This window comes from Nicotiana attenuata, unplaced genomic scaffold (genome assembly GCF_001879085.1).
Source record: "Nicotiana attenuata strain UT unplaced genomic scaffold, NIATTr2, whole genome shotgun sequence".
Lineage (NCBI taxonomy): Eukaryota > Viridiplantae > Streptophyta > Magnoliopsida > Solanales > Solanaceae > Nicotiana > Nicotiana attenuata.
In genome coordinates, this window is record NW_017673434.1 from 73,382 (window position 1) to 100,550 (window position 27,169).

The following is a 27,169-nucleotide window of genomic DNA, read 5'->3' on the forward strand; positions in this document are numbered from 1 at the left end:
GGATTCAATTCGAATTTTCAGGACCCTCCTGAATAATGGGACCTAGCTCTAAGATTTCCATTAGATAACAAGATTTACCGTAAGTTCTGCTGTAGGGTAGCATAATTCTGCCGTAAAAGTTGTCACTCTTAAGATAAGACTTGATTTTTGATTTTCAGGACCCTCTTGGATAATGGGATGTAGTTTTAAGACTTTCTTAGATAAAAGATTTAGCAAAAGTCACACCTTTAGAAGATATAATTTAGCTTTAAAACTTTCATTGGGATCTAACTTTCAAATTCTTAATGATGTCTGGTAACATGATTCAGTTAATACTCACAAATATGCCCAGCTACCAAACTGGGGCAGAAAATTTTCTTTGTTTTGTCTATTTTGTTGAAATCAGGAGCCCACCTGGAGAGCAAGGGAGAACAACACGAGTTTCAAGAATAGAAAGCAGTTCAGGTTCAAGCAATCAGGCACCCACCTGGAGAAACAAAGGAAGACAGTTCAAAGGAAAAGCAGCTCAAGTTTCAAAGGAAGATAGTGCATGTTCAACAATCAGGCGCCCACCTGGAGAGCAAGGGAAAATGGTGCAAGCTTCGAGGGAAAACAGTTCCAAGTAGCAAGAGAAAATGGTTCGAGTTTCTGCAATCAGGCGTCGACCTGGCAAACAAGGGAAAACAAGTCAAGTTTCAAGGGAGCACAGCTAAAGTTTTGGTAATCAGGCGCCCACCTGGAGAGCAAGGGAATATAGTTCAAGTTTTGGCAATCAGGCACCCACCTGGAGAGCAAGGGAATACAGTTAAAGTGTTGGAAATCAGGCGCCCACCTGGAGAGCAAGGGAATACAGTTAAAGTGTTGGAAATCAGGCACCCACCTGGAGAACAAGGAGAAGCAGTTAAAGTTTTGGCAATCAGGCACCCACCTGGAGAACAAGGAGAAGCAGTTAAAGTTTTAGCAGTCAGGCGCCCACCTGGAGAGCAACGGAATACAGTTAAAGTGTTGGAAATCAGGCACCCCCCTGGAGAACAAGGAGAAGCAGTTAAAGTTTTGGCAATCAGGCACCCACCTGGAGAACAAGGAGAAGCAGTTAAAGTTTTGGCAATCAGGCGCCCACCTGGAGAGCAAGGGAATACAGTTAAAGTGTTGAGCAAGGGAATACAACTAAGGTTTTGGTAATCAGGCGCCCACTTGGAGAGAAAGGGAATACAGCTAAGGTTTTGGTAATCAGGCGCCCACCTGGAAGCAAGGGAATACAGTTAAAGTTTTGGCAATCAGGCGCCCACCTGGAGAGCAAGGGAATACAGTTCAAATATTGTAATCAGGCGTCCACCTGGAGAGCAAGGGAATACAGCTAAGGTTTTGGTAATCAGGCGCCCACCTGGAAAGCAAGGGAATACAGTTAATGTTTTGGCAATCAGGCGCCCACCTGGAGAGCAAGGGAGAACAACACCAGTTTTAAGGAAGGGAGGCAATTTAAGTGTCGGTAATCAGGAGCTCACCTGGGGAACAAAGCAACTCAAAGTATTGGTAATCAGGAACCCACCTGAAGAACAAAGCACCAATGTTCGAAAGAAGACAATTCAAGTTCAGCAATCGGGCGCCCACCTGAAGAAAAGGGAAAGCATCTTAGATTACAATTCAAGTCGGCAACAAAGGAACTTCACTTGGAAAATACAAGTCAACAAGGCAACAGGAATCACAAGATCAAGTTTGAGGATATAGATAGTATTTTTGTAATGCATAGATCATAGTTTAGTCTAGCTTCTTTTATTTTGTCATGGTGTAATAAGGAGTTCAGTAAGCAGCAGCAACAACAACAGCAACAGTAAAATCACAGCTTCATGGTAGTCCCAGCTACCGAAACTTCCCGAACTACACTGACCTGATTCCTTTACAGCCAAGGATATGTAGGCAACCTCGGAAGCAGGGTGCGGTCAAATCTTGCAAAAATGCTTCCCACGGAGTATTCAAACGGGCAAAAATCGCTCGTATCTGCTCACTTTATCTTTGCATGAAAACTCTTCGTGTTTCCGAGCAAAGAGGGGCAGCTGTGAGCACGTGATTTTTGCCCTATATGAATTACTCCCACAAATTCAAAATAAAATAAGTTCTTCCATTGTTTGCAATTTCATGGATTTTCACTATCTGGTCTTCCTTGGCTAATTTCACTATCTGATTGATTGAATCTGGGGCTGACTTCTGCTATTGTTACTGCTGATCCCTCACTTCTTATTTCCTTTCATTTCCAGGTAATTGTCGAAACCATGGACATCACTTGAATGTAACTTGAAGTTCGAATCTGAAATGTGATCAAATCTGATGATTGTTTGTTGTTGAAGTTTCATTTCTCTCTCTTTCAATTTCATGCACAGCCTGTACTACTTAGCTTAGAAAGATCCTAACTAAGTATATTTATCAGTGAATAGGAAATAACTAAATCTGTAATCAGCTAATTCCTGTTGGATGTATCTTTTAAGTTTTTTTTGTTTTTTTTTTTGTTTTAGTTTAGTCTTGGTTTGAAATAGGGAACAAATTATGGTTTAGCTGTTTGGATTTTATGAGTTGGAGCTTATTGTTGTATATAAAAGGGACTTTTAAGGATATTTGCGAAGGGTATTTGCATGCAGAGTTCAAGTCGTATGGTAGCTCAGTTGAAATCAATGCATTATTTTGAGTAGCTTTCTGATCTTAGGTTATGGTATATAACTTCTCTTTGGAGTCTAAATCAGCGAATGTTTACTGTTCTTTCGAGATTATGGAATGCTGTTGGCACGAATTGTGATGGTATTAGATGATAGATAACAAAAATGAATTGATGTTTGGATTGTAGCTTCTGCATAAAAAGTGAAGATAGGTGTATTCCAATCAGTAATTGTTTGATTTTCTTAAAAGCAGTATGATTTGTAAATTCGAAAGCAAATACTTGATATTCTGTGCTATGTGTGGACTCAAACTGGAGTCTCAATGTCTGCTAAAACTGGTCCATTTTTTAATTTGGGCTCCCTCTTGGGCCCGATGTGGACTGTCATGGAATTGTTGTTTGGATAGCCTTACGTTTGGCAGGCTATTGGGCCTCATGCTAGGCCCACACATTATTTCTGAATCATCCGCCCCTTTCCTTTTTTTAAAAAAAAAAGACAATCCTTTTAGTTAGTTTGGACATAGTAGAATCCCAGCTCCTAATGCTTAGAAAATTAAGCTTTCTTTGAATAGTTAAGGTGAGCCACGTTAAAGAGGATATAGCTTTGGGCCCTCGAGAGTTTAGCTTGAATTCCCTTTAAAATTGGAGATGAGGCATGCCGTGCCAAATATAATCTGAAAATGTATGGCCCTCATTTAATTAATATTACTATCCTTAGAAATCGAGGCGTGCCATTTAGCGAATCCTCCATGGCCCTCGCAAAGTTGCAAATGCGTAGTTGCTTTAGACGCGATATTTTAATAATTTACCTTCCTAAGGGTGCGCAATTATGTGACCCAAATCCAAATCTCAACAACGTTAAATAAAATGTGTTGCGGACTGCGGGTGCATTTATGTGACGCGGTTCAAGATATATTTTAGATGACGTTGCAATTTTTTCGTAAAAATAATTAAAAGCGGTCATATAGGTTAAAATTGAACCATAGGCTAAAACATGTATTAAAATCAGTTAATTGGCCAATTATAACAGTTGAGCGACCGTGCTAGAACCACGGAATCCGGGAATGCCTAACACCTTCTCCCGGGTTAACAGAATTCCTTACTCGGATTTCTGTGTTCGCGGACTGTAAAACAGAGTCAATCTTTTCTCGATTCGGGATTTGAATTGGTGACTTGGGACACCATAAATTATCCCAAGTGGCGACTCTGAACTTTAAAAATAATCCCGTTTCGATTGCCACTTTAAGTTGGAATAACTCCCTCAAACTACCTTTCGGGGGTAGGAAAAAGGAGATGTGACAGACTCTTCCGCGCCAGGTGCATCTGCTAGTCATTTTGGTGCTAGGGGTCCCCTTCAGTCCCCGTCTCTGGAACCAAGGAGTTGTTATGAGTGTTGGGAGTTGGGACATATGCGGAGGCAGTGTCCTCGTCGCTTTGGGGGTTCATCTCAGCAGAGGGGTCAGCTATCGACTTCGGCACCAGTTACTTCACCATCCACCCAGCCAGCTAGGGGTGGAGGACAGTCATCCAGGGGTCGCCCAAGGATCCGGTGGTGGTCAAGCCCGTTTCTATACACTCCCAGCTAGATCGGATGCGGTTGCCTCAGACGCGGTGATTATAGGTATTATCTCAGTTTGTCGCAGAGATGACTCTGTGTTATTTGATCATGGCTCTACTTTCTCTTATGTGTCATCTTATATTTCCCATTATTTTGATATGCCCTGCGAGTCTCTCATTTCTTCTGTTCATGTCTCTACTCCGGTGGGCGATACTGTTGTGGTAGACCGTGTATCCCGGTCGTGTGTTGTGTCTATTGGCATTTTGGAGACCCAAGTGGATCTTCTGTTATTATGTATGGTAGACTTCGATGTGATATTATTGGTTATCTCCGTGCCGGGCTATTTTGGACTGTCATGCCAAGACAGTAACATTAGCTATGCCGGGTGTGCCACGGATTGAGTGGCGAGGTTTGTTTGATTATGTTGCCAGCTGGGTAATCTCATTCTTGAAGGCTCAACGTATAGTTGGGAAAGGTTGCTTTTCATACTTAGCATTTGTGAGGGATGTCAGTGCAGAGACTACAAGCATTGATTCTGTTCCGGTTGTGAGGGATTTTCCAGAGGTGTTTCCTGTAGACCTGTCGGGCATGCCACCGGACAGGGATATCGATTTTGGTATTGATCTGGTGCCGAGCACTCAGCCCATTTCTATTCCACCGTATCCTATGGCACTTGCGGAGTTGAAGGAGCAGCTTTAGGAACTCCTTAATAAGGGGTTTATTCGGCCTAGTGTGTCGCCTTGGGGTGTGCTTGTTCTATTTGCGAAGAAGAAGGATGGCACGATGAGGATGTGCATTGATTACAGGCAGTTGAACAAAGTAACAATCAAGAACAAGTACCCTTTGCCTCGTATCGATAATTTGTTCGACCAGCTTTAGGGAGCGAGGGTGTTCTCCAAGATTGATATTCGTTTTGGGTATCACCAGCTAAAGATCGGGGACTTGGATATTCTCAAGAAAGCTTTCAGGATCCGATATGGTCACTATGAGTTCCTTGTGATGTCTTTTGGGCTGACCAATGCCCCAGCAGTGTTCATGCATTTGATGAACAGCGTGTTTCAGCCTTATCTCGACTCGTTCGTTATTGTTTTCATTGATGATATTCTGGTATACTCGCGTAGTCAGGAGGAGCACGCGGAGCATTTGAGAGTGGTGTTGCAGAGATTGAGGGGAGAAGCTTTATGCAAAGTTCTCCAAATGTGAGTTTTAGCTCAGTTCAGTGGCTTTCTTGGGGCACGTGGTGTCCAGCGAGGGTATTCAAGTTGATCCAAAGAAGATAGAGGCGGTTCAGAGTTGGCCTAGACCGTCCCCAGCCACAGAGAATCACAGCTTCTTTGGTTTGGCAGGTTATTATCGCTGGTTTGTTCAGGGATTCTCATCTATCGCATCGCCATTGACCAAGCTGACTCAGAAGGGTGCACCATTTCAATGGTCGGATGAGTGTGAGGAGAGCTTCCAGAAGCTCAAGACTGCCTTGACCACATCTCCAGTATTAGAGTTGCCATCAGCTTCAGGTTCATATACAGTGTATTGTGATGCTTCGAGAGTGGTTATTGGATGTGTATTGATGTAGGAGGGTAGAATTATTGCTTATGCTTCTCGTCAATTGAAGCCCCATGAGAAGAACTACCCTGTTCATGATTTGGAGTTGGCTGCCATTGTTCACGCGATGAAGATTTGGAGGCATTATCTGTATGGGGTGTCTTGCGAGGTATTCACTGATCATCGTAGCCTCCAGCACTTGTTCAAGCAGAAGGATCTCAATTTGAGGCAGCGGAGATGGTTGGATCTGCTAAAGGATTATGATATTACTATTCTGTACCATCCGGGGAAGGCCAATGTGGTGGCTGATGCTTTGAGCCAGAAGGCGGTGAGTATGGGGAGTTTAGCATATATTCCTATAGGGGAGACACCCCTTGTAGTTGATGTTCAGGCCTTGGCCAATCGGTTCGTGAGGTTGGATATTTTGGAGCCCAGTCGGGTATTAGCTAGTGTGATTTCGCGGTCTTCTTTATTTGATCGCATCGGAGAGCGCCAGTTTGATGATCCTCATTTGCTTGTTCTTAAGGACAGGGTTCAGCACAACGATGCCAGAGATGTGACCATTGGTGATGATGGGGTATTGAAGATGCAGGGCTGGATATGCGTGCCCAATATGGATGGTCTTCGGGAATTGATTCTAGAGGAGGCTCATAGCTCGCGGTATTCTATTCATCCAGGTGCCGCGAAGATGTATCAGGATCTGAGGCAGCATTATTGGTGGAGAAGAATGAAGAAGGACATTGTAGGATTTGTAGCTCGGTGTCTCAATTGTCAGCAGGTGAAATATGAGCATCAGAGACCGGGTGGCCTGCTTTAACAGATAGATATTCCAGAGTGTAAGTGGGAGCGGATCACCATGGACTTTTTAGTTGGGCTCCCACGGAGTTTGAAGAAGTTCGATGCTATTTGGGTGATTATGGATCGGCTAACCAAGTCCGTGCACTTTATGCCTGTGTGTACTACCTATTCTTCAGAGCGGTTGGCAGAGATATATATCCGGGAGACTGTTCGTTAGCATGGTGTCCCAATTTCCATCATCTCAGATAGAGGCACTCAGTTTACTTCACAGTTTTGGAGGTCGGTACAGCGAGAGTTGTGTACTCAGGTTGAGTTGAGCACAACTTTTCACCCTCAGACAGACGGGCAGTCCGAGCGCACTATTCAAATATTGGAGGACATATTGCGTGCTTGTGTCATTGATTTTGGAGGGTCATGGGATCAGTTTCTGCCGCTCGCAGAGTTTGCTTATAACAACAGTTACCGGTCGAGTATTCAGATTGCTCCATATGAGGCTTTGTATGGGAGACGATATAGATCTCCGGTCGGTAGGTTTGAGCCGGGTGAGGCTAGGCTATTGGGTACAGACTTAGTGCAGGATGCATTAGATAAGGTGAAGGTGATTCAGGAGAGGATTCGTACAGCAGTCGAGACAAAAGAGTTATGCTGATAGGAAGGTTTTGGATGTGTCCTACATGGTTGGTGAGAAGGTTCTGTTGAAGGTTTTACCCATGAAGGGTGTTATGAGGTTTGAGAAGAAAGGTAAATTGAGTCCTCGGTTCATTGGGCCTTTTGAGGTACTTCGGAGGATTGGGGAGGTGGCTTATGAGCTTGCCTTGCCACCCAGCTTGTCGAGTATGCATCCGGTGTTTCATATTTCTATGCTCCGGAAGTATATTGGGGACCCGTCGCATGTTCTGGATTTCACCACTTTTCAGCTAGATGATGATTTGACTTATGATGTGGAGCCAGTAGCTATTTTGGGGCGTCAGGTTCGAAAGTTGAGGTCAAAAGATATAGCTTCAGTGAAGGTGCAGTGGAGAGGTCGGCCCGCGGAGGAGGCTACCTGGGAGATCGAGCGGGATATGCGGAGCAGATATCCTCACCTATTCGAGGCTTCAGATATGTTTCTTGACCCGTTCGAGGACGAACGTTTGTTTAAGAGGGGGAGGATGTAACGACCCTGCCGGTCGTTTCATGTGTTACCGCCCCGTTTCCCCAATTTATGCTTTCTTATGCTTTTTTTATCTGTGTTATGTGGAATCGGGTTAGTCGGTTCGAATTCGGAATGGTTTTGGTAAGGTTTGATACACTTAGTCTCTTTTGAGTAAGCTTATGTTGGAAAAGTCAACCGGATGTTGACTTATGTGAAAAAGGGCTCAGATGTGAATTTCGATGGTTCGGATAGCTTCGAGAGGTGATTTGGGACTTAGCAGTGTGATCGGAATTTGTTTAGGAGGTCCGGAGTAGCTTTAGGCTTGAATTGGCGAAAATGGAGTTTTGGCATTTTCGGGTTGATAGGTGAGATTTTGATATAGGGGTCGGAATGGAATTCGGGGAGTTGCAGTAGGTCCGTTGTGTCATTTGGGATGTGTGTGCAAAAATTTCAGGTCATTCGGACGTGGTTAGATAGACTTTTTGATCAAAAGCGTAATTCGGGAGATTTTGGAACCTTAGGCTTGAATGCGATGTATTTGGTTGATTTGATGTTGTTTGAGGTATTTTGAAGATTGGTATAGGTTTGGATAGTGGTATGTGACTGGTTTGTGCTTTTGGTGGAGGTCCCGGGGGCCTTGGGGTGATTTCGGATGGTTGACGGAGAGTTAGGTATTGGGAGTTGACAGCTGAAGTTGAGTTTACTGTCATAACTGCACCTACGGCTAGGGGACCGCAGACGCGGGCTTGCAGAAGCGCCCAGTCGGTCGCAGAGGCGGAATTTGGCCATGGGAGCTGGAAGCGCAGAAGCGGCTGGTTGAGCGCACCTGCGGTATCGCAGGTGCGGGTGTTCGATCGCAGGTGCGGACCCAGACGTTTAACTGAAAACCGCAGGTGCGGTGGGTTATACCGCAGAAGCGGAAAATGGACCGCAGGTGCGGAATCCCTGGGTCAGAAAGTATATATTCCATCCTTCGCGATTTTTAGACTTTCTTCACATTTTTAAAACGCTTTTGGAGCTTTTTGGGAGATTTTGAAGAGGGAATCAGAGGGAACTTCATTGAGGTAAGATTTTTGAACCTAAAACTCGTTCTTATGGTGTTATTTCATTGATTAGGCTCGAAATTTATGGAAATTTGTGGGTAAATATTGAAGAAACTAGGGCTTGGAATTAGAGACCTAGAATTTGGGAAATGAGGGGTCATTTGTGGTTGGATTTTGGTAAATTTGATATGCATGAACTCGTGGGAATATAAGGATTCCATGATAGTAATTTTGTCGGATTCTGAGACGTGGGCCCAGGGGTCGGGTATGGTTAATTTCGGGATTCGTGTCGTAATTTGATTATTTTTGCATGGGCTTCGTTCCCTTAGCATATTTTGACGTCATGATTCTGATTTTTGTTAGATTCAACGCGAGTTGAGGCCGAGACGAGAGGCAAAGGCATCGCGGGCTAGAGTTTGGACCGGATAGAGGTAAGTAATGATTGTAAATGTTGTCCTGAGGGTATGAAACCTCGGATATCACATCGTTATGCTACTTTGAGGTGACGTGCACGCTAGATGATGAGTGTGGGGTCGTGCACCGTTGGGGCTTGCGACTTAGTCCGTCCCGTATGATTGTTTAACTGCGTATTTGATTGAAAACTGTCTGCTATCATCATGTTTTGGGCTGAATGCCATATTTGGGCCTCGTGCCAACTGTTTGGACCCTTAGGGTATTTTTACTACTATTCCTCACTGTTTTGACTTAGTATTTGTATTCAATCATGCTATATTCTACTATTTGCACAACTTAGCCACCTTTACTCGTTTTTGATATTTTAAATGATATTTTGGGCTGAGCATCATGTTTTACTGTTGCCCGTGTGGCTTGTGAGGTTCTGACTAAGTAAGGTCGAGGGCCTGTGTTGTGAGGATACTATGGGATCGGGCTGTGCGCTGCAGCATGTGGTACTGATTTTGATGTATAAGAGGCTGAAGGCCAGATTTATTATGCCACGAGGTGGCTTGTGATTGATATGAGACCGAGAGCCTGTTGATTACGCCACGAGATGGCTTGTTATTGCGCTTGGGCCGTAAGGGGCCCCTCCTGGAGTCTGTACACTCCCAGTGAGCGCGGGTACCCAGTTTGTGATGTGATATAGCCCGAGGGGCTGATGTTGTTCCATGTTATTGCCCGAGGGGCTGATACGAGTGATTGTGAGATAGCCCGAGGGGCTAGTTTCTGTTGGTATTTTTCCCGAGGGGCTGATTTGTGGTACTATCTTTTATACCTATTTTCATTCACTCATTTGAACTGTTGAAAGATTTTTTAAAGAGGTTTTACTGAACTAAGAAATTTTTATGAGTTTTTACTGTTTTATTGTATTGTGCTGGTTTTACACTGCCTCGTTGTAGCATTCTGCAGTGTATTTACGTTTTTTCTTATCGCTCAGCTGCCTTTACTTTTATTACTTACTGAGTTGGCGTACTCACATTACTCCCTGCACCCCTGTGTGCAGATTCAGGAGTCTCGGGTCACGCTAGCGAGGGCTGATTTGATTCCAGCAGGCTTGTTTGGAGTTGACTAGGTAGCTGCTCGGCGTTCGCAGCCCAGTGCATCTTATTCCTACTTTTATTTCGTTTGTTCTAGCTTCGTATTAGACTATGTTGTCTTTTCTTACTCTTAGACGGATTTTAGATGCTCATGAATGGTGACACCCCGATGTCGTGCTGTGTTTGTTTCCGCATTTGTTTTATTACACTCTAGTTTGGGATTTATCACTTATTAATGACTTGATTGTGAATTATTGTAACTGTTAATTGGTATTGGGGGATTGTGTCGGCTGGCCTTGTTTCATGAGAGGCGCCATCACGACTGGTCCCGGTTTGGGGTCGTGACACTCAACGATTATGGAAAGCTTTTGGAGCCCCCTGGGCATCAAACATGAAAACTTGAGCATTAGGAAAAATTTTAAAAACTGGTGGGACGCATAATCAAAAAACATCATTCACAAATTCATTCTTCGAGATATCCCTTTGGTCGTGTGTTGGGAAATATGGAGAAGTTGGAGTTCGTGTAGGTATGGTGAACAAAATAAATTTTATCTCAAGAGCATGAAAATAAATATAAACTGGGCCATACAAGCGACTCTAAATATGACACTCCCAGAAATCAATAAAATAGAGTATTGGCCAAGGTTCTGTGAAAAGAATGAAAGATGAAGACCAACCTTCAGAGTGCTACAGATTAGCTGGCAGAAACATTCTCCTAGAAAGATCAAAGTGAATACAGATGGAAGCTATTTCAAAGAAAACATGTAAAGCAGGAATAAGGGGAATAGTCAGGGACAAACAAGGTGAACTGATCATGGCTTTCTCCCTACCCGTCCAGTGTAATACAAACAATACCGCTGATGCTATAGCTGCTAAAAAGGCAATCTAATGGTCCGTCCGCCAAGGATACACCAATATTAAATTGGAGTTAGACTCACAGATTATTGCCAAAATGTTGATACAAGGCAACAAAAATAATCTCAAACTCAAGAAGATGGTCAAAGAAACTGGACAGATTCTTACACAAACAGATGTTAATATTGCCCACTACTACAGGGAAGCTAATCAAGTAGCCGACATGCTTGCCAAAAATGCTACTATTTCGGGCAAAAGTTCTTTCTTTTACTATTTCCAACAACTCCCAAGAAATTTAGAAGGGCCTTTTCAACTAGATAGGTGGCAATTACCTAGTTTTAGAACTAGGTACAACAAAGATAATTTCTTTGTAAGTTGATTGTTTTGGTAGCTGAACATGAGTGGGATGTAAATATTTGTAACCCCTCATGTTCTTCAGGATTAGAAGGAGCTCAGGTCCATGTCCCCCTCTTATGTACGTTTTTGATTGGTATAGACATGGTAGGAGTCTCGCCAAACCCCCCAACACCACAAGATGTGAAAACCTAGATGATTGGCTTAATTAAAAAAAAAATATATGTATAGTATTTCACTTATAGCTAGGCAGTAAATAATTGGGCTCATGATATGAAAAAACAATCCAATATGTTAAATCGTCAAATCAATCTCCGAATAACAACATTCATGTAAAATCAGAACCCCAGAATAAACGAGTTTAGTCACGCATAGTCATGGTAACAATCTCAATTAATTCCCAAGAATACAAAAAAAATCAATAAAAGAAGGAAAAAAATAAGAACTCAAGACGAATTATGTCGTTTCAAACTCTATGATGGCTTTTCTCTGCTTTCCAATGTGTTAGATGACCTAAATCACTACTAATAAACTGCCTAAAATCATCTAGAAATACCGACTGAAATCAGTCGAAAAATTAAAAATATCGACCGATTTTCGACCGACTTTAATCCGCCGAAATTAGGCTGGTCTGTAATAAATAGAGACCAAAGTCAATAGCAATTTCGCGCGAAAATAACCGACTGATTTCGGTCAGTTTTATTAAAAATATAAAGTTACTGACCGAAGTTGGGCGGTTTTTTAAAATGACTGACTGAAATAACCAAACGATTTCGGCCGGTTTTTTAAATTTAAATTTTAATGTTAATTTATTTTATATGAAAAACCGACCGATTTCGATCGGTTTCTTAAAAAATAAATTTTGTGGCATGCTAAAATAGTTTCCCGCATTTTTGCACCAAAAAAACGACTGAAGTTGGTCGGTTTCGTAAACAAAAATTAAAAAATAAAATATTTTTAAAATTCGACCGATTTCGGTCGGTTTTTTGCGCGGTCGGTTTCGGCCGAATTTCTAATAGTGAAAGAGGCAGTTTGGACTTATATATTGCGTACAAAAGTCGTGGGCTGAAATTTTTCTTTTCCTTTTCCGAGTCAGCTTTAGGGATTGATGCTAAGTTAGATGCTTCGCGTCCCCTTCAGCTTGAACTTCTCATTATCGGATTCTAGGGTGGATGCTTTGCATCCGCTCTCTATTCCTGCAACTTTGTTGTGCCAAGGTGCAGATGCTAAGGTGGATGCTCTCTTGAGACTTCATTGATATGGGGGCTTCAATGAAATCTTTTCTAGGTTGGATGCGATGTATCCAACCTCTTCTCCATAGCTGGAGTTATCTTTTCTTTATTTTTTTGTACGCTAAATATCCTAAATCATCACACATAACGTAATTAGTGGAAAACCAATAATTAACATGTGTTGGGCATTTTTAACACCAAATAACACCAAAATGCGGTTGAAACATGGGTAAAGTAACATTAAACCATATATATGCCAACATCACCAACCCACACTTAAACCATTGTTCGTCATCGAGCGAGGTAAAATCAACCTGTAGTAGATCGAGCAAAATTAAGCTCATAACTATCATGCCACAACTTTTCAATTATGTTCAGATCATACTTGCTAGACAAATTGGATAAAGAGGAGTTTTCATAAAACACTATAGTTTAGAGCTCAATAACTATAGTTTGCCTAATTACCATTTGTTACTACTGTTCAATTGTTACCAGCTTGTATAACTTGTATTCAAACGCACAACAAATACCATATGAGTCAATTGTTTCAAACGCGCAACGAATACAAATAATCTCAATTCTCAACCTCACGCCTTGCGAATGACTTATTGCTTGCGAGGAAATCTTAAGGTGCAATAGATAATATTAAAATCTAAAATACTTACTAGCTATTTTACTTACTTAAGTTAGTCACAAAGGGAAAAGAACTATATATTTTTATTGACTTGGATATCAGATACCAGATAGTTATTAAAAAAAAAAAAAAAGAGATCACGTTCACTTATTTGAGGGATATATGTTAATTGACAATTAGCTTGTTTAAACATTTTGCCATGTATTCGATCGTTGAACAAATTTATTATGCTGACCAAGTCTATCTATTCTTTGTTCAATTATGGGTATGAAATTCTAATACTCATCAAAATGTGCAGATTCTTGATAAAGGAGAGAATATGGCAAATTAAAAATGCAAATTAGACCATTCTGACTAAAGTTGGAATATTGGACTTTCAGTAAAAGCATGGCTAAAAGGAGTCTTATGTCGAACCCTTTTAACATGAGACTCGGAGAATCAAATCCATTAGTTAGGCCCCACTAAAAATAAGGTCAATCATAATTCAAAGAGGAGAAAATGCAATGAATTATTTCTATGAATTACTTCTTTTTATTGAATTGATCAAGTTAGAAGAACAATTTACATGATTGATACATGTACAATTTCTTTACTATTAATTACATAACAATATTACATTCCTGAATAATTAATACTAGCATTATAAACCTCGTATTCTATTTGTAGTATTTCCACTTGAATAGTTTTCATCTCCTTTGTCGCTAGCAATTGATTAGCAAGTGTAAGTCTAAACTTCTTTTCTTAAGGTATTGAAGTTTTCTCTTTTTTTTTTCTTTTGTTTTCTCTTTCTTCATACTTTCTTAATGTTTAGCAGTATCATCCGAATTCTTCTCTTATGGTTGTAATTTTTTTTTTCTTTTTCTCATTCTTCATATTTTCTTGATGTTTAAAAGATACGTCCTCGAATTAAGGCATTGAAGTCTTTATTATTCATTGACGAAATGTGTTACAGCAGCAAACTAATACAAAAAATATTACGGGTCGTTTGACTCGCATGAAAGTATTTATTTAATTAACAATGGTAATCTGTGCTATTTTAACATTATTGATGATTGTAGGAAGTGTTGAGTTGTCCCACATCGGAGGGATTTGAGGTCCTTGGTCTCCTTATATGACTTGGGCAATCCTCACCTTAAAAGCTAGCTTATGGGGTTGAGTTAGGCCCAATGTCCATTTTTATCAGGAAGTCGTTGCAAGTGAAGGAGTCAGTCTATTCTGTTTAATTATTTAGCAGTTCCTCCATTTTTTGCTTTAGCGACGACCGTAAAACTACTAAAGTACTTGCTAGAACTTCTGATAATGTATATATTTTAGATGATCATACCACTAGTAATAGCGCTACCTTTTGAAACTATGCATAATTAATACATTATCCTTTTAGCCAATAAAAATAGAAGAAGTCATTCTTGGCTATCACATAAGATGTCCATAGCAATGGAAGAAGAGAAGGCATTGCATGAAAGAGAAGAGCTTATCAACTTAGCCATGGTGACCTGCCTGAAACCAAGAAATAAAGAAAGGACAGTAAATTTTTATATGAGCTTCCCAAAATGGTGCAGGCAAGTCATCCTTGGCTAGAAAATTAGACTCCTTTCATCATACTATACCTCTCTTCTATCTCCTTCTTATCTTCTTGATCACTTTGTAAATTAACATGCACACTACTAAATAAACGCAAATTACTATATCATCAGGAAACATTTCTGAGGGACTTTCCGTCAAAAATTCCTTCCTGACGAGCCAATTAATTTCCGACAGGATGCCCGTCGGAAATTCACATTTTTAGTAGTGATAGAAGAATGAAAAGTCTTGCATGAAAAGAGAAGAGCATGTCAAGTTAGCCAAGGAGACTGCCTGAAACCAAGGAGAAAATGGCGTAACCAAACACCTTTTAAATAATGGAGCAGGCAAGTCATCCTTGGCTACTAAACAAATATGACTCTCCTCTTCATGTAAGATCTCTCTTCTTAATTTATTGAGATCATGATTACTATATGGATTAGTTAGCCATGTATTTATAGCCATAACAAAAATAGTAATGGAGAAGTAAGCATCTCTCTGGCATATAGTTGCTTTATGTTTTTTCCTTTTTATTTCTTTGACTTTGTTCTCTTCAGCTACATTATCTGACTTTCTAATATAGGAATAAGTTCTTTTCATTTGCAAGGGTACTTGCACTGAGTTTATCTCCAACCAATTCTTTTAGGGAGGAATGTATTGAATCCCATGCCATAAAACGATACGCAGTGGACTAAAGCATATCAAGCACATTAAATGACTGTTGAAAAACAGTGTCCACCCATAACTGATGCTCTAAAATCTCAATAGGTTTAGAATATGCTATACAGTGTTCGTCCAATGTATTGTGAGGATCATCGCTGATCGATAATTTCAATCGTGGTTCCGTTAATCTTTCTGGTTCCGCTACAAGGAGATACTCGGGCGATATAACAAAGTGTTTTTACTAGTTCTAGTCTGTGGGGGCCAAACGCACACGCAAGTATATGCGGTCGTCAAGTAATAAAGTGACTAAAAGTCGGATGTCGATTCCACGAGGACTTGTAATTAACTATAAACTAAATTAGACTATGCTAATTATCTAAACAAGAATTAAACCTAGAAGTATTTGGTTCTAAACTAATTAAATAAAGAATATAAATAATGAACTTTTAACAGAGAGAAAGAGCAGATTTTTATGATATCAATGTAATGAAATCGATCTAGGGTTATGGGCTATCTAACAATCATATTGTATTCTTCAATTGAATTGACTAACTAATTTATCGAGTTTATTGGTTGACAGGGTTAATATTGCTCATAAGAATCTGTCGAGTTCTTACTCGCCTATTCAAGCTAACCTAACGCCTATATGTCTATGGAGTTAGAATCAACAAGAACACATTTATAATTCCTGTAAATCAACCAAGCAAGGCAATTAGGTATATGTCTATCCTAACCGCGAATTCGTTCCCCGATGCCCAGGTTCAAGAACTTGCTCTACTCAATCCTATATGCAATCTAGAATTCCCACTTTCGAGTTCAATTCAAGATTCGTAGATAGTATTCAATTGGTGATCAACCAATCAAATAATTAAGTGCAGGATTAAATAAATAAACCAATATGATAAACTAAGAAATCAAAATCAATATTTGAATAACAATAGTCATGAAAGAACCACAACCCTAGAACGTGAAGTTTAGCTCCACATAGACATCGTAGCAAAACAACAAATCATACAAAGAAACATAAAAATTACAAAGTTGGTGAAAGAAAATATGAAACCCGGCCTCCACGGCGGCTCTGTGCTTGTGTTTTCCTCTCAAAAACGTCCTCCTCTCTCTAAATACCGTTTTTCCATGTATATATACCAAGTAGGGTTGGGCCCAAATAATTATACCTTCTCCAATGTGAAAAAGGACATTTTTCCCGGGTTTGACTAGCGCGGTCGCGCATCTGGGCGCGCTAATGGCCGCGCTAGTTGGACAACTTTCTGTCCTGGGCGCGCTAAAACTAGCGCGACCGTGCATCTGGGCGCGCACTTTTCACCCTGTTCTGTTTGGAATTTGGAAAAACGTAAAATATGAAAGTTGTATCCCTTTGAGTTAGCTTTCCAACCATATATTGTGGAGCCAAAATGGAGTTCTGAGCAAAAAGTTATATCTATTTTCGTGTTTGGATAAAAGTGTTGAAATTGACAATAATAGTTGTAAAGAAGAGAAGATCACAGAGGACCTTGAGCTCGAGTTTGAGCTGCCATGGAGAAGGAGCAGAAGCCTCGAGATAGAGAGAGAACTGAAAGAGGGGAACTTCTGGAAAATGAATACTATCTTTCTTTGTTCACCAAAATGAGTACACATATACATGAGTGGGGTCCTCCACTTACAACATGGACCACTAACTAAATGCCAACTAACTGACAGCTAAGCTAGACTAACATTTAACTAATAAGTAGCTGAGCTAAGCTAACTAACAGTGAGGGAGAAATATAAATAAAATACACACAGCTCAATAACCCCNTAAACAGTTTTACATGACATGAAATGGGAAAACATTAGCAGGAATTCAAGGGACAGAATCTGAAGTGAAACTGAGTCTTTAGACAGCTGGAGCAAACGGAGATATAATCCATCCTTGATCTCACCAATCTCCAGAGGCCTCTTCATTGAAGGGGCTTGCAGAAGACATGAAGAATCAGTGAAGGCAACCAGGCTTTTAAGTTGTGAAGTAAGGCAATGAACAGAAATGAGATTATACTTGAAAGAAGGTACATAAAGGACTTTATGTAATACTATCTGAGATGTAAGTGTTACAGTTCCAATTTCTGTCACTTTCACTCGATAGCCATTGGGTAGAGTGATCAGCAAAGGATATGAAAGAGTTTTGGTGTGAGATAGTAGGGATTTATTAAAAGTCATGTGATTGGATGCTCCGGAATCTAAGATCCAGAGGTCAGCACTTGGTGTAAAACATCTACATGACAGCAAACCAAAATCAATGGACAAGACAGAGGCAGAACAAGCGAAGATACCTGCAAAATTGGCATTTCCATTGGTTAGAGCCGGACTGGTGGTGTTCTCTCCTCCATTCCCAATATGAAATTGTTGTAGTAGACTGAATAGCTGCCCATACTGTTCCTTGGTCAGGTTAAGAGGAGAGTTCATGTTGTTGTTGTTGTTGTCATTACACCCTTGAGAGCTCATTCCATCATCCTTAACTGTCATAGAATCAACTGGTGCACCATGTACATTTGCAGAAACTCTTTTCCCCTTATTGAATCTAGGATTAAAGGTGTTATTTTGGGGGTAACCATGTAACTTGAAACACTTATCTTTCGTATGTCCTGGGCGTTTACAATAATCGCAAAACGGATGAGGCCTGCTATTCGGGTGATTCCCAGTTGAATAATTGGTCTTGAAGCCCTCATTTCTAGATGTATTGACATTTAAAGAGGTAGACTCCATTGTAGGCAGACTGATATTCCTAGAAGAGTTGACATTCATAGGTGCAGATTCCATCATAAGCGAGTTGCTTGGCCTAACTTCCCTTTGTTTTTCCTCTTGGATTAGCAGAGAAAATGCTTGAGCCACTGATGGCAATGGATTCATCATCAGAATACTACCTCGCACAACCGTATACACTTCATTAAGTCCCATCAGAAATTGAATCAGACGCCTGTCCTGTTCGGCCTTATGCATGAATTCCTTGGCTCCACAGGTGCACTTACAGCTGCATTGAGATTTGGTACTCAGATTGTTCAACTCTTCCCATAACCTTTTCATTTTTGTGTAGTAACCTGTGACGTCGAGTACTCCTTGTGATAAATCGTTAATTTCCTTCTGAATCTGATATAGTTTGGTTCCATTGGTTTGGTCATAGCGATCCTCCAAATCTGTCCATAACTCTGCTGCATCCTTTGCGTATTCTACGCTATCTGCGATATCTTTAGCAAGGGAGTTTAAAATCCACGAAGTGACCATATCGTCACAACGCATCCATTGACGGAAGGATGGGGAATCTGGTTCTGGACGTTTGCATTCACCATTGATGAAACCTAACTTATTTTTTACGGAGAGAGCGCGTAAAACACTCCTCCTCCAAGATCGATAACCAATACCGCTGAAAGGAGTCGTCACCAACATTGCACCTGGGTTATCAGAAGGGTGCATGTAAAAGGGACAATTCGGATCGATGTTGGACTCGGAAATGGGGGTAGCGATAGGACTACCTGCAGTAACGCCGGAATCATCTGCTTGATCGAGAATCGCCATGTGAGAATCAATTTGGGAGAAGAAAATTGGCAAAATTGAAAATTAGGGCAAAAGAACAGAATTCCTAATTCTGCAACAAAAATTCACGATTCAACAGGAATCGAGCAATAGGATCTGATAGAGCAAAGCTCTGATACCATGTAAAGAAGAGAAGATCACAGAGGACCTTGAGCTCGAGTTTGAGCTGCCATGGAGAAGGAGCAGAAGCCTCGAGATAGAGAGAGAACTGAAAGAGGGGAACTTCTGGAAAATGAATACTATCTTTCTTTGTTCACCAAAATGAGTACACATATACATGAGTGGGGTCCTCCACTTACAACATGGACCACTAACTAAATGCCAACTAACTGACAGCTAAGCTAGACTAAAATTTAACTAATAAGTAGCTGAGGTAAGCTAACTAACAGTGAGGGAGAAATATAAATAAAATACACATAGCTCAACGTTAATTTATTTATAAAAACTGGTGATAAGCTATTCTTTTCGTAAAATAACTAAAATAACCCTTAATATTTTTATTGAAAGAAATAAATTTAAAAGTATCTTTCTAGGGAAAAGGAGGAACTACAGATACAAAATTAAGACGAAGTTAGAAATTTTCTATTGAGAAGGTACTTTGAAAATTAGAAAACAGATTTTGGCTTCTAATCAATTGACTAATTACAAGCACTTTGATATTTATCAAACATGTAGATAAGCCAAAAGATATTTATAGTGCTTATAAGCTTATCCAAACACTCTCAAAATAATAGTAATTGGGATAAGATATGCTTCTATTTTTACATAAATTAACACTTTCACTTTCTAAAATTTTATGGTTCTTACTATCCTATACGAGAAATACAAAATTAACCTATTTGAATGAAATTGTAACCTTATTTAGACGTTAATGATCTACAACCTTATACATATGTATTTATTATATACACGTATTGTGTTGTGGGAAATAATATACTTTAGTAAATATCTTATTTCTATCACTAAAAAAAAAAAGAAAAAAAAAAGAACGATATTTGTGACTTGTGAGGGAGAATTGTCATAATTTCGTTACTAGTCGAGGGTAGCAAGAATTTTGTGACGGAAGAATAGACTGTCATACGTTTGTCACAAATTGATGAATTTCGTCATAAAATCTTCAAATACTTCAAAACTTCGTGATGAATATTATTTTAACTCTTAAGATTCTTCATTTGAAATTTCTTTCACATTACTCTATCCAACAGTTGAAATAATTTATTCTAATTTGTCATTTTTAAGGTAAAAAGTATTAATATTAAAGAAATAAATAATTCATATCATCCTAATTTGGGCCTCGAATGTAACCAGTCCAAATCGACCCGTCTTTTAGGTTAAAGGTGAAGATTTGAATGGGATTCTTAGAGATGCTATTTAGAGATTGGTCAGTACTTATTTTGTCCTAAAATTTTAAATTAAAAATCCCAACTTGACAACAATTCAGGACATTTTTGTCCTGAAAATTAAACTGAAAAATAAAAATTCAGGATGCATTGGCTAATTTTCAAATAGCACCACTTTATAGTGTCTATCTGGTGTCATTTCTAGGATTTGAATTGTTGAAAGGGCCTTACTCCTTGGTTCACGGAATCAGGAAATTATGTCGAACCTTTTTAGAATCACAAAAGTTAAGTAGTCCCGTGCCAGAATTATACAGCACATTGCCAAAATATTTAGTCTGACAACGTACTTGAATATTTTACCAGTATGCTTCAAAATTCTATTAGGGTATTTCAAAATTCTAGCAGTAGATTTTTTTAATTTTTTTTTTTTAACTAGATCAAAATATATACTGTGGTACTAAATAGTTCTTGATCACGCCCAACTATGCCTTATAAAAAGGACTAAGCGGTCGTTGCAAATATAATCCGGTTTACAAGTCCGGAGTCGAATCCCACGGAGAACTAAGACTTAGCTATAGTTGTTCAATATCGCTAAGAAACACAAGTCCAAACAATTTTCTAATTATAAAGATTATAATATTTATTTTTATCTAATTAACTAACAAATCTAGAAAGCCGTAAAACTATCAATTAACAAGGATAAGGATTGGAGTCAAGATTAAGGAGGTCTAGAGTTATGATTTTCCCAATTGTCGGAATCCTTCCCGCTACGTTTTCTATAAATTCGCCTAAGTATTCTCTACCGATCATGAGCGCTCTGACAGTCGTAACTCTCTCCCGAGTAATTACCACAATTACTCCTTAGGTCGAATCTATGTCTCAAATCTGTCCAACCTCTCAAAATAGCGTTTTTACATGTATTTATACCAAGTAGGGTCGGGCCCAGATGAAAAAAACCCATTCCTGCGCGAACTAGGACTTAGCTCTGTAAAAATTGAACAGCCGCGCCGCAGGCTGCGCCGCACCACGCGGTGCGGTAGTGCATTTTTATCTGCAGCTTCATATTTTCGAGTCAGGCACAATTTTACACTGCTGCGCCGCGCCTTGCGGCGCCCCATACGGCGCCCCATGCGGCGTGGCAGTGTAATTTTCTCAGAGTGAACTTATTTCGTCCTCTTTTAACATCCGGACTTGGTACACGACCTCCGAACACGATCCCGGCTTAATGTTTTGGGCTTTTACTTAGACTTCAAAGCTCCAAATTGATCAATTTAGCTCCAAATTAACTTTTGAGCTCCGGATCGCTTCCTGCAAGGCATAACGCACGTACTAAGTGTAATTCACTATCATTTGAGCTCAAACACACGTAATAACGCAATCATTGGAATGTAATACCACGGCTAAAACACGGGTTTCTAGCCTAACATCAGTTCTATTTGTGCAAATTCCCCTCAGGGTATTGGAGAAGTTCCAGCTTGAATTCATATCCATTTTTGTCAGCAACTGACAAGCGAAAGTCCAAAGTCTGTATTCTTTTCGTTTTTGAGCAGGAAAAGGCAATTCTTTCTATTCAATGACGAAATATATTATCACAATAGAGTGAAAATATTAAGAAATGTTCGATATCTTTGGAATACACTAACTTATAGTAGTTTCTAGTAATAATCTCTGTAAAAGTTAACTAAACATATTTATAAGGAGAATAACTTATGCAAAAAAGAAAATAAATAAAAATCAAAATCATTGGATTCCATGCAAATATGCACGTCAACTCTAGCTGCGTTGAATGCAACTTTGTGGTACTACATTGTAACATACGAAGTGTGCAAATTGTTGCACACCAAGCTAAGAGGCAGTAGCGGAGTCATAAATTCGAATAAGGAGATTCAAAAAATATGAAAATATCACACCTTAAATATGAACCTGTATCAAGGGAAATCGTTTATATATACGCAAAATTTTTGTATTTACCCTTTTTACATTGTATAATTTTTTGACGAACCAGATTCAATTGAACCTCTCACCAGAATAACTCCGGTCTCCGACCGCCACGGCCAAGAGGGAAACGATAAGAGGAGGCCTAGGATGAGAGTGAAGAGCATATCACGTAGCCAAAGATGACTTGCCTGCAACCCATGCAAAAAGGGCTTATCTCTCTCTGTCTCTTATTTTTTATCTAGCTAATTAAATAAGTCCTTGAAAATGGTCCAGGCAAATCATCCTTGGCTATCAAATAAAACTCTTCTTTTCATCTTAGAACCTCGTTCTATTCATCTCTCAATGTATGGAAGAAGAGAAATTGGTCTTACATGAAAGAGAAGAGCTTGTCAAGTTAGCTAAAGATGACCTGCCTAAAACCAATATAAGGAAAGGAGTACACCATTAAAGATGACCTTTTTCCATAAGATAAAGGCAAGTCATCCTTGGCTACCAAATAAGCCTCTTCTCATCATGCTAGACTTCTCATCTGTTTTCTCATCTCTCGATAAAGGGTAACCTAGTGCAAAACTTTCATCATGTGTTCATGCAGGGTTCGTCGGCAATGTAGGTAGCCTATATTGTCGCAAGCATCATGGTTGACTCTACGGCTCGAACCCGTAACCTATAGGTCTCACGGGTACAACTTTACCTTTGCTCCTAAGTCTCCCTATTCTCTGTCTTCTCTCTCGATCTCATGGTAAATTAGCAGAAGAGAAAGTTTTGCATGAAAGAGAAGAGCATGTCAAGATAGCCAAGGAGACTGCCTGAAACCAAGCAAAAAAGGCTACCAATATTAAATGGTGTAATCAAAACACCTTTTAAAATAATGGAGCAGGCAAGTCATCCTTGGCTACTAAACAAATATGACTCTCCTCTTCATGTAAGATCTCTCTTCTTTATTGAGATGATTACTATATGGATAGTTAGCCATGTATTTATAGCCATAGCTAAAATAGTAATGGAGAACTAAGCATCTCTCTGGCATATAGTTGCTTTATGTTTTTCCTTTTTATTTCTTTGACTTTGTACTCTTCGGCTACATTATCTGACTTTCTAATAGGAATAAGTTCTCTTTATTTGTAAGGACACTTGCACTTATCAGTTTATCTCAATTTCATTAGTTCATATGTGCAAGATTTTGGTTTCCAGATAGAGTGAGGAAAATAATGAAGGGCAAGTTACACATTTTGGTCGGTCAGCTAAAAATATCACATTTGCTAGCCAATATATAAAGAATGTATATAAAATACGTATATTATATATTAATGTACAAAAAATATAGTCCATTATTTTTGGGAGCGGCATACTGTGTAGTTTTTCAAATAATATAATAGATAGTAACAGAAAGTAAACGAGCTACGCTGTATCAATAGTGTTTTATGTCCTTGGGAATTTTGACTAATTATCTGTTCTTAAAGAATCTGATAAATTCGAATATTGATAAACTCTATAAAATCGAAAGTGTCCCAGAAGGAATAAAAAGAAAGTCCATGCCACTAATTGAGGTATTGGGAGTGACACATTACACATCTAGTTTATATTACTAGTATTAGGGTACGCGCTTTGCGCGTGTACCCATGTTAATTGATACATATAAAATTACATAAAATATATCAAACAATGTGTTTGAGTTATAAAATAAAAACTTTAAAAAGTATAAGCTTTGAAAATAATGAATCACATTTAGCTAGCACTATAAAGGATAAAATCATGTCCTACAAAAGTTCTTAGAAGTTATATTGTGATTCTCAGGACTTCTGTGGGAACATCTTATCAAAGTTATAAGTATTTCTATGAGAAAAGCAAAAAGTCATAATAAAATAAAAATTATCACAAATTTTCAAAGATTTATCAAATAACATACATTGAAATATTTTTTTTTTTGGTCTTTTAGTGATTCGGGAATATAGTAGTGACAATATAAGATTTAAAAATGAATAATATTATTGAGTTAATAGTTTAAGACAAATAACTTAATATGTAAAAAATATACGGAAAAATCATTGGAATATATGCAACAATAACAATAAAAATATAGACAGCGTAATCCCACATAGTGGGCGATAATGGACTGTATGCAGAAAAGGAAACAAAATAAATGACAATTAATATGTCATCTTCCAATGTTTCATCCTTGCAGCTTCAAGTCTCGCTCTTTTGTCTAGTTTCTTTTACCGCCATATAATTCTTAAATAAATTTATGTAGTCTAAGAGAATTTTGTCAACTTGAAAATATTTTTCCTTATTTGATGAATTTGGAGTATAATTGAATTGAGTTTTTTGCTAATAATTAATTTAAGAACATAATTATTTATTCTCAACATTAAACGAATCAATTTAATTTTTGTTGATTCATTTTTAATAGTTAATATTAACTCCTCCCAAGTGTAAAATATTTTTCTGTAACATGGAAAAAATAAATATTATTACATTACTCAAATAAAAAAATAATTCTTATAAGGTAATTAAAATTTAATGGATTTTAAATTACCAAATGTTACGTTGCTCATATATGTGGCTAAAGTGGATTTTTTTTTTATAAATTAGCAGCGATGGTGTTTGGATATTTTTCAAACGTGATAAAGGATGTTCCCAATTGACATAGGACATGATTGAAGAATTTGTATATAGTAGTAATGACATTAAGCTAGCGATTATTGTTGAACAGACTGTTGGTATTACTGTGTTCAAAATCAGAAAAAATATAGAAGCAAACAAACGTTAGTTCAATAAACAAATCGTAAAATAATTTTGAGCCCACTGAATGCATAATGTGTCCTTAAGGAATTTAATCCCCTCACTGTTGCCCAAGGTATACGGATTAATTCCTCCCAGGATAGAACTGAATAACTATTCTGTGATAGCGGCACTTCAACTCACAGAGCTTCAGCGAACTCAACAAACGGAGCAAATCACACTTGACACTTACGTTTATTTAGAAAATAATGCAACAATATATAAAAGAGGGGAGAAGATTTTAGATTTTTCTTGTCTGATTTCATGTCTGAAAAATGAGGCCAAGCCTCTAAATTTATAGACAAAGGAAGGGTGATATGGAGAGGTGCAATCTAAAAGGTGCCTCTTCCATTTCCCATTCACACCCTTTAATAAAAACGCAACAATCCCCCACATGAATGGGGAATGGTCATATGAGGAAAAACATGCATGAAAATACTGTGTGATTCACAAATAAGGATTAATCGCATCTGGATAAGTAGGTTTCCCTTTGAACTTTCCGTAGTGAACTTATGTCGGATATACTCGGTCAATCGGTAGATTTGATATCTTTGAACCGTCGAACTTTGTTGTATACCTAGACAACCATAAGTCACACAATTAACCCTTAACCGTCTTTGGTTCTCACGGTTGTGTTCGTTTCAGCCATGAACACCGCCTGGTTTCATGAGTGCTTAGAGAATGGGCCTTTACTTCATTCCCCTTAAAGCGACTTACACTTAACACTCACATAGGTGATTTCTAAACGTGTAATCCTACAGACACACTATCTGGTCATATCCTGCCAGACTTAGAAAATCATTAAAAAGCTTTAAGCTTTATTGACTCATCAAAAAGCCTTAATGCTTTACCTTGATTTCCGAACATTGTCTTCATCACGAGAATGGGTTGAGTTATTTGACAATGTTGAACCGTCATTCATAACTTTGTTTGATCTCTTTGAACTTAGCTCTTGGGATCTCCAGTCTGCTAGGTAGAGTTACCGCCATGATGACTTGACCTAGGCCTTAGCCCCACTCCCTTCAATGATATTTCAACTGCCTCTCTAGATAGGCCTTTTGTAAGTGGATCCAACACGTTATCTCTTGACTTTACGTAGTCAATTGTGATAACACCACTAGAGAGTAGTTGTCTAACGGTATTGTATCTCCGTCGAATGTGACGAGATTTTCCGTTATACATAACGCTCCTTGCCCTGCCCATTACCGCTTGACTATCACAATGTATACACATAGGTGCCAAAGGTTTAGCCAAAATGGAATATCTTCCAAGAAATTCCGGAGCCATTCAACTTCTTCACCGGCCTTGTCTAAGGCTATATAAACTCAGTCTCCACTATAGAGCGTTCAATACACATTTGTTTGGATGATTTCCAAGACATCGCTCCTCCACCGACTGTTTAGAATCGGTTGAAGCGGTGATCTAATTTGCATCACTATACCCCTTTATTATCGCGGGATACTTATTGTAGTGCAAAGCATAATTTGGAGTATATTTCAAATACTTCAAAACTCGTTTCATTGTCATAAAAGTTCAATGCAAACTTTCTTATGTCGTAGACTAATACGTATCGACTTTCGATTGCATATCAGATTATTGACTACACTTAATGTATCAATCGTATATTATAAAAATGGCTGGAATGATTGGCATCAGTTGTGGCCACAACCTTTTAATATATAACACATTTCGCTCATTTCGCCATTTTCAAGCATGTGCATGCTATTTATTCATACATCTACATGATATGCAAATTATATCACCTTCATTCATGAAATAAATCAAACTTAGAATGGATTTTGATCATGTTCATCGGTTGGTTCACCTCATTATAGACCAACGTATTAATATATTTGTTCATGAATGGTCATGTTTATATATGTCACGACCCGGATTTCCCACCCTCGGGAGTCGTGATGGCGCCTACTCGTAGAAGCTAGGCAAGCCAAATTTAGTTTTATTTTCCTTTAATAAACAATCCCTCGACAATAATATTTAAACAATGAAAATCAACAATAATAAGCGGAAGTCTTAAATTTAAATAGCTAAGCAAGAT

At 38.9% G+C, this 27,169-nt stretch overlaps 1 protein-coding gene across 1 annotated transcript; it reads right to left on the minus strand.

Moving 5' to 3' along the window:
* Positions 1 to 273: 273 nt before the first annotated feature.
* LOC109216377 lies at positions 274 to 19,039 on the minus strand. The gene is made up of 4 exons (XM_019380526.1): positions 17,274 to 19,039; positions 553 to 645; positions 394 to 466; positions 274 to 291 (listed from the first exon to the last, which is right to left on the minus strand). Exons 1-4 carry the CDS (start codon positions 19,037 to 19,039, stop codon positions 274 to 276), a joined length of 1,950 nt encoding a protein of 649 aa, XP_019236071.1.
* Between the last annotated feature and the right edge of the window lie 8,130 nt (positions 19,040 to 27,169).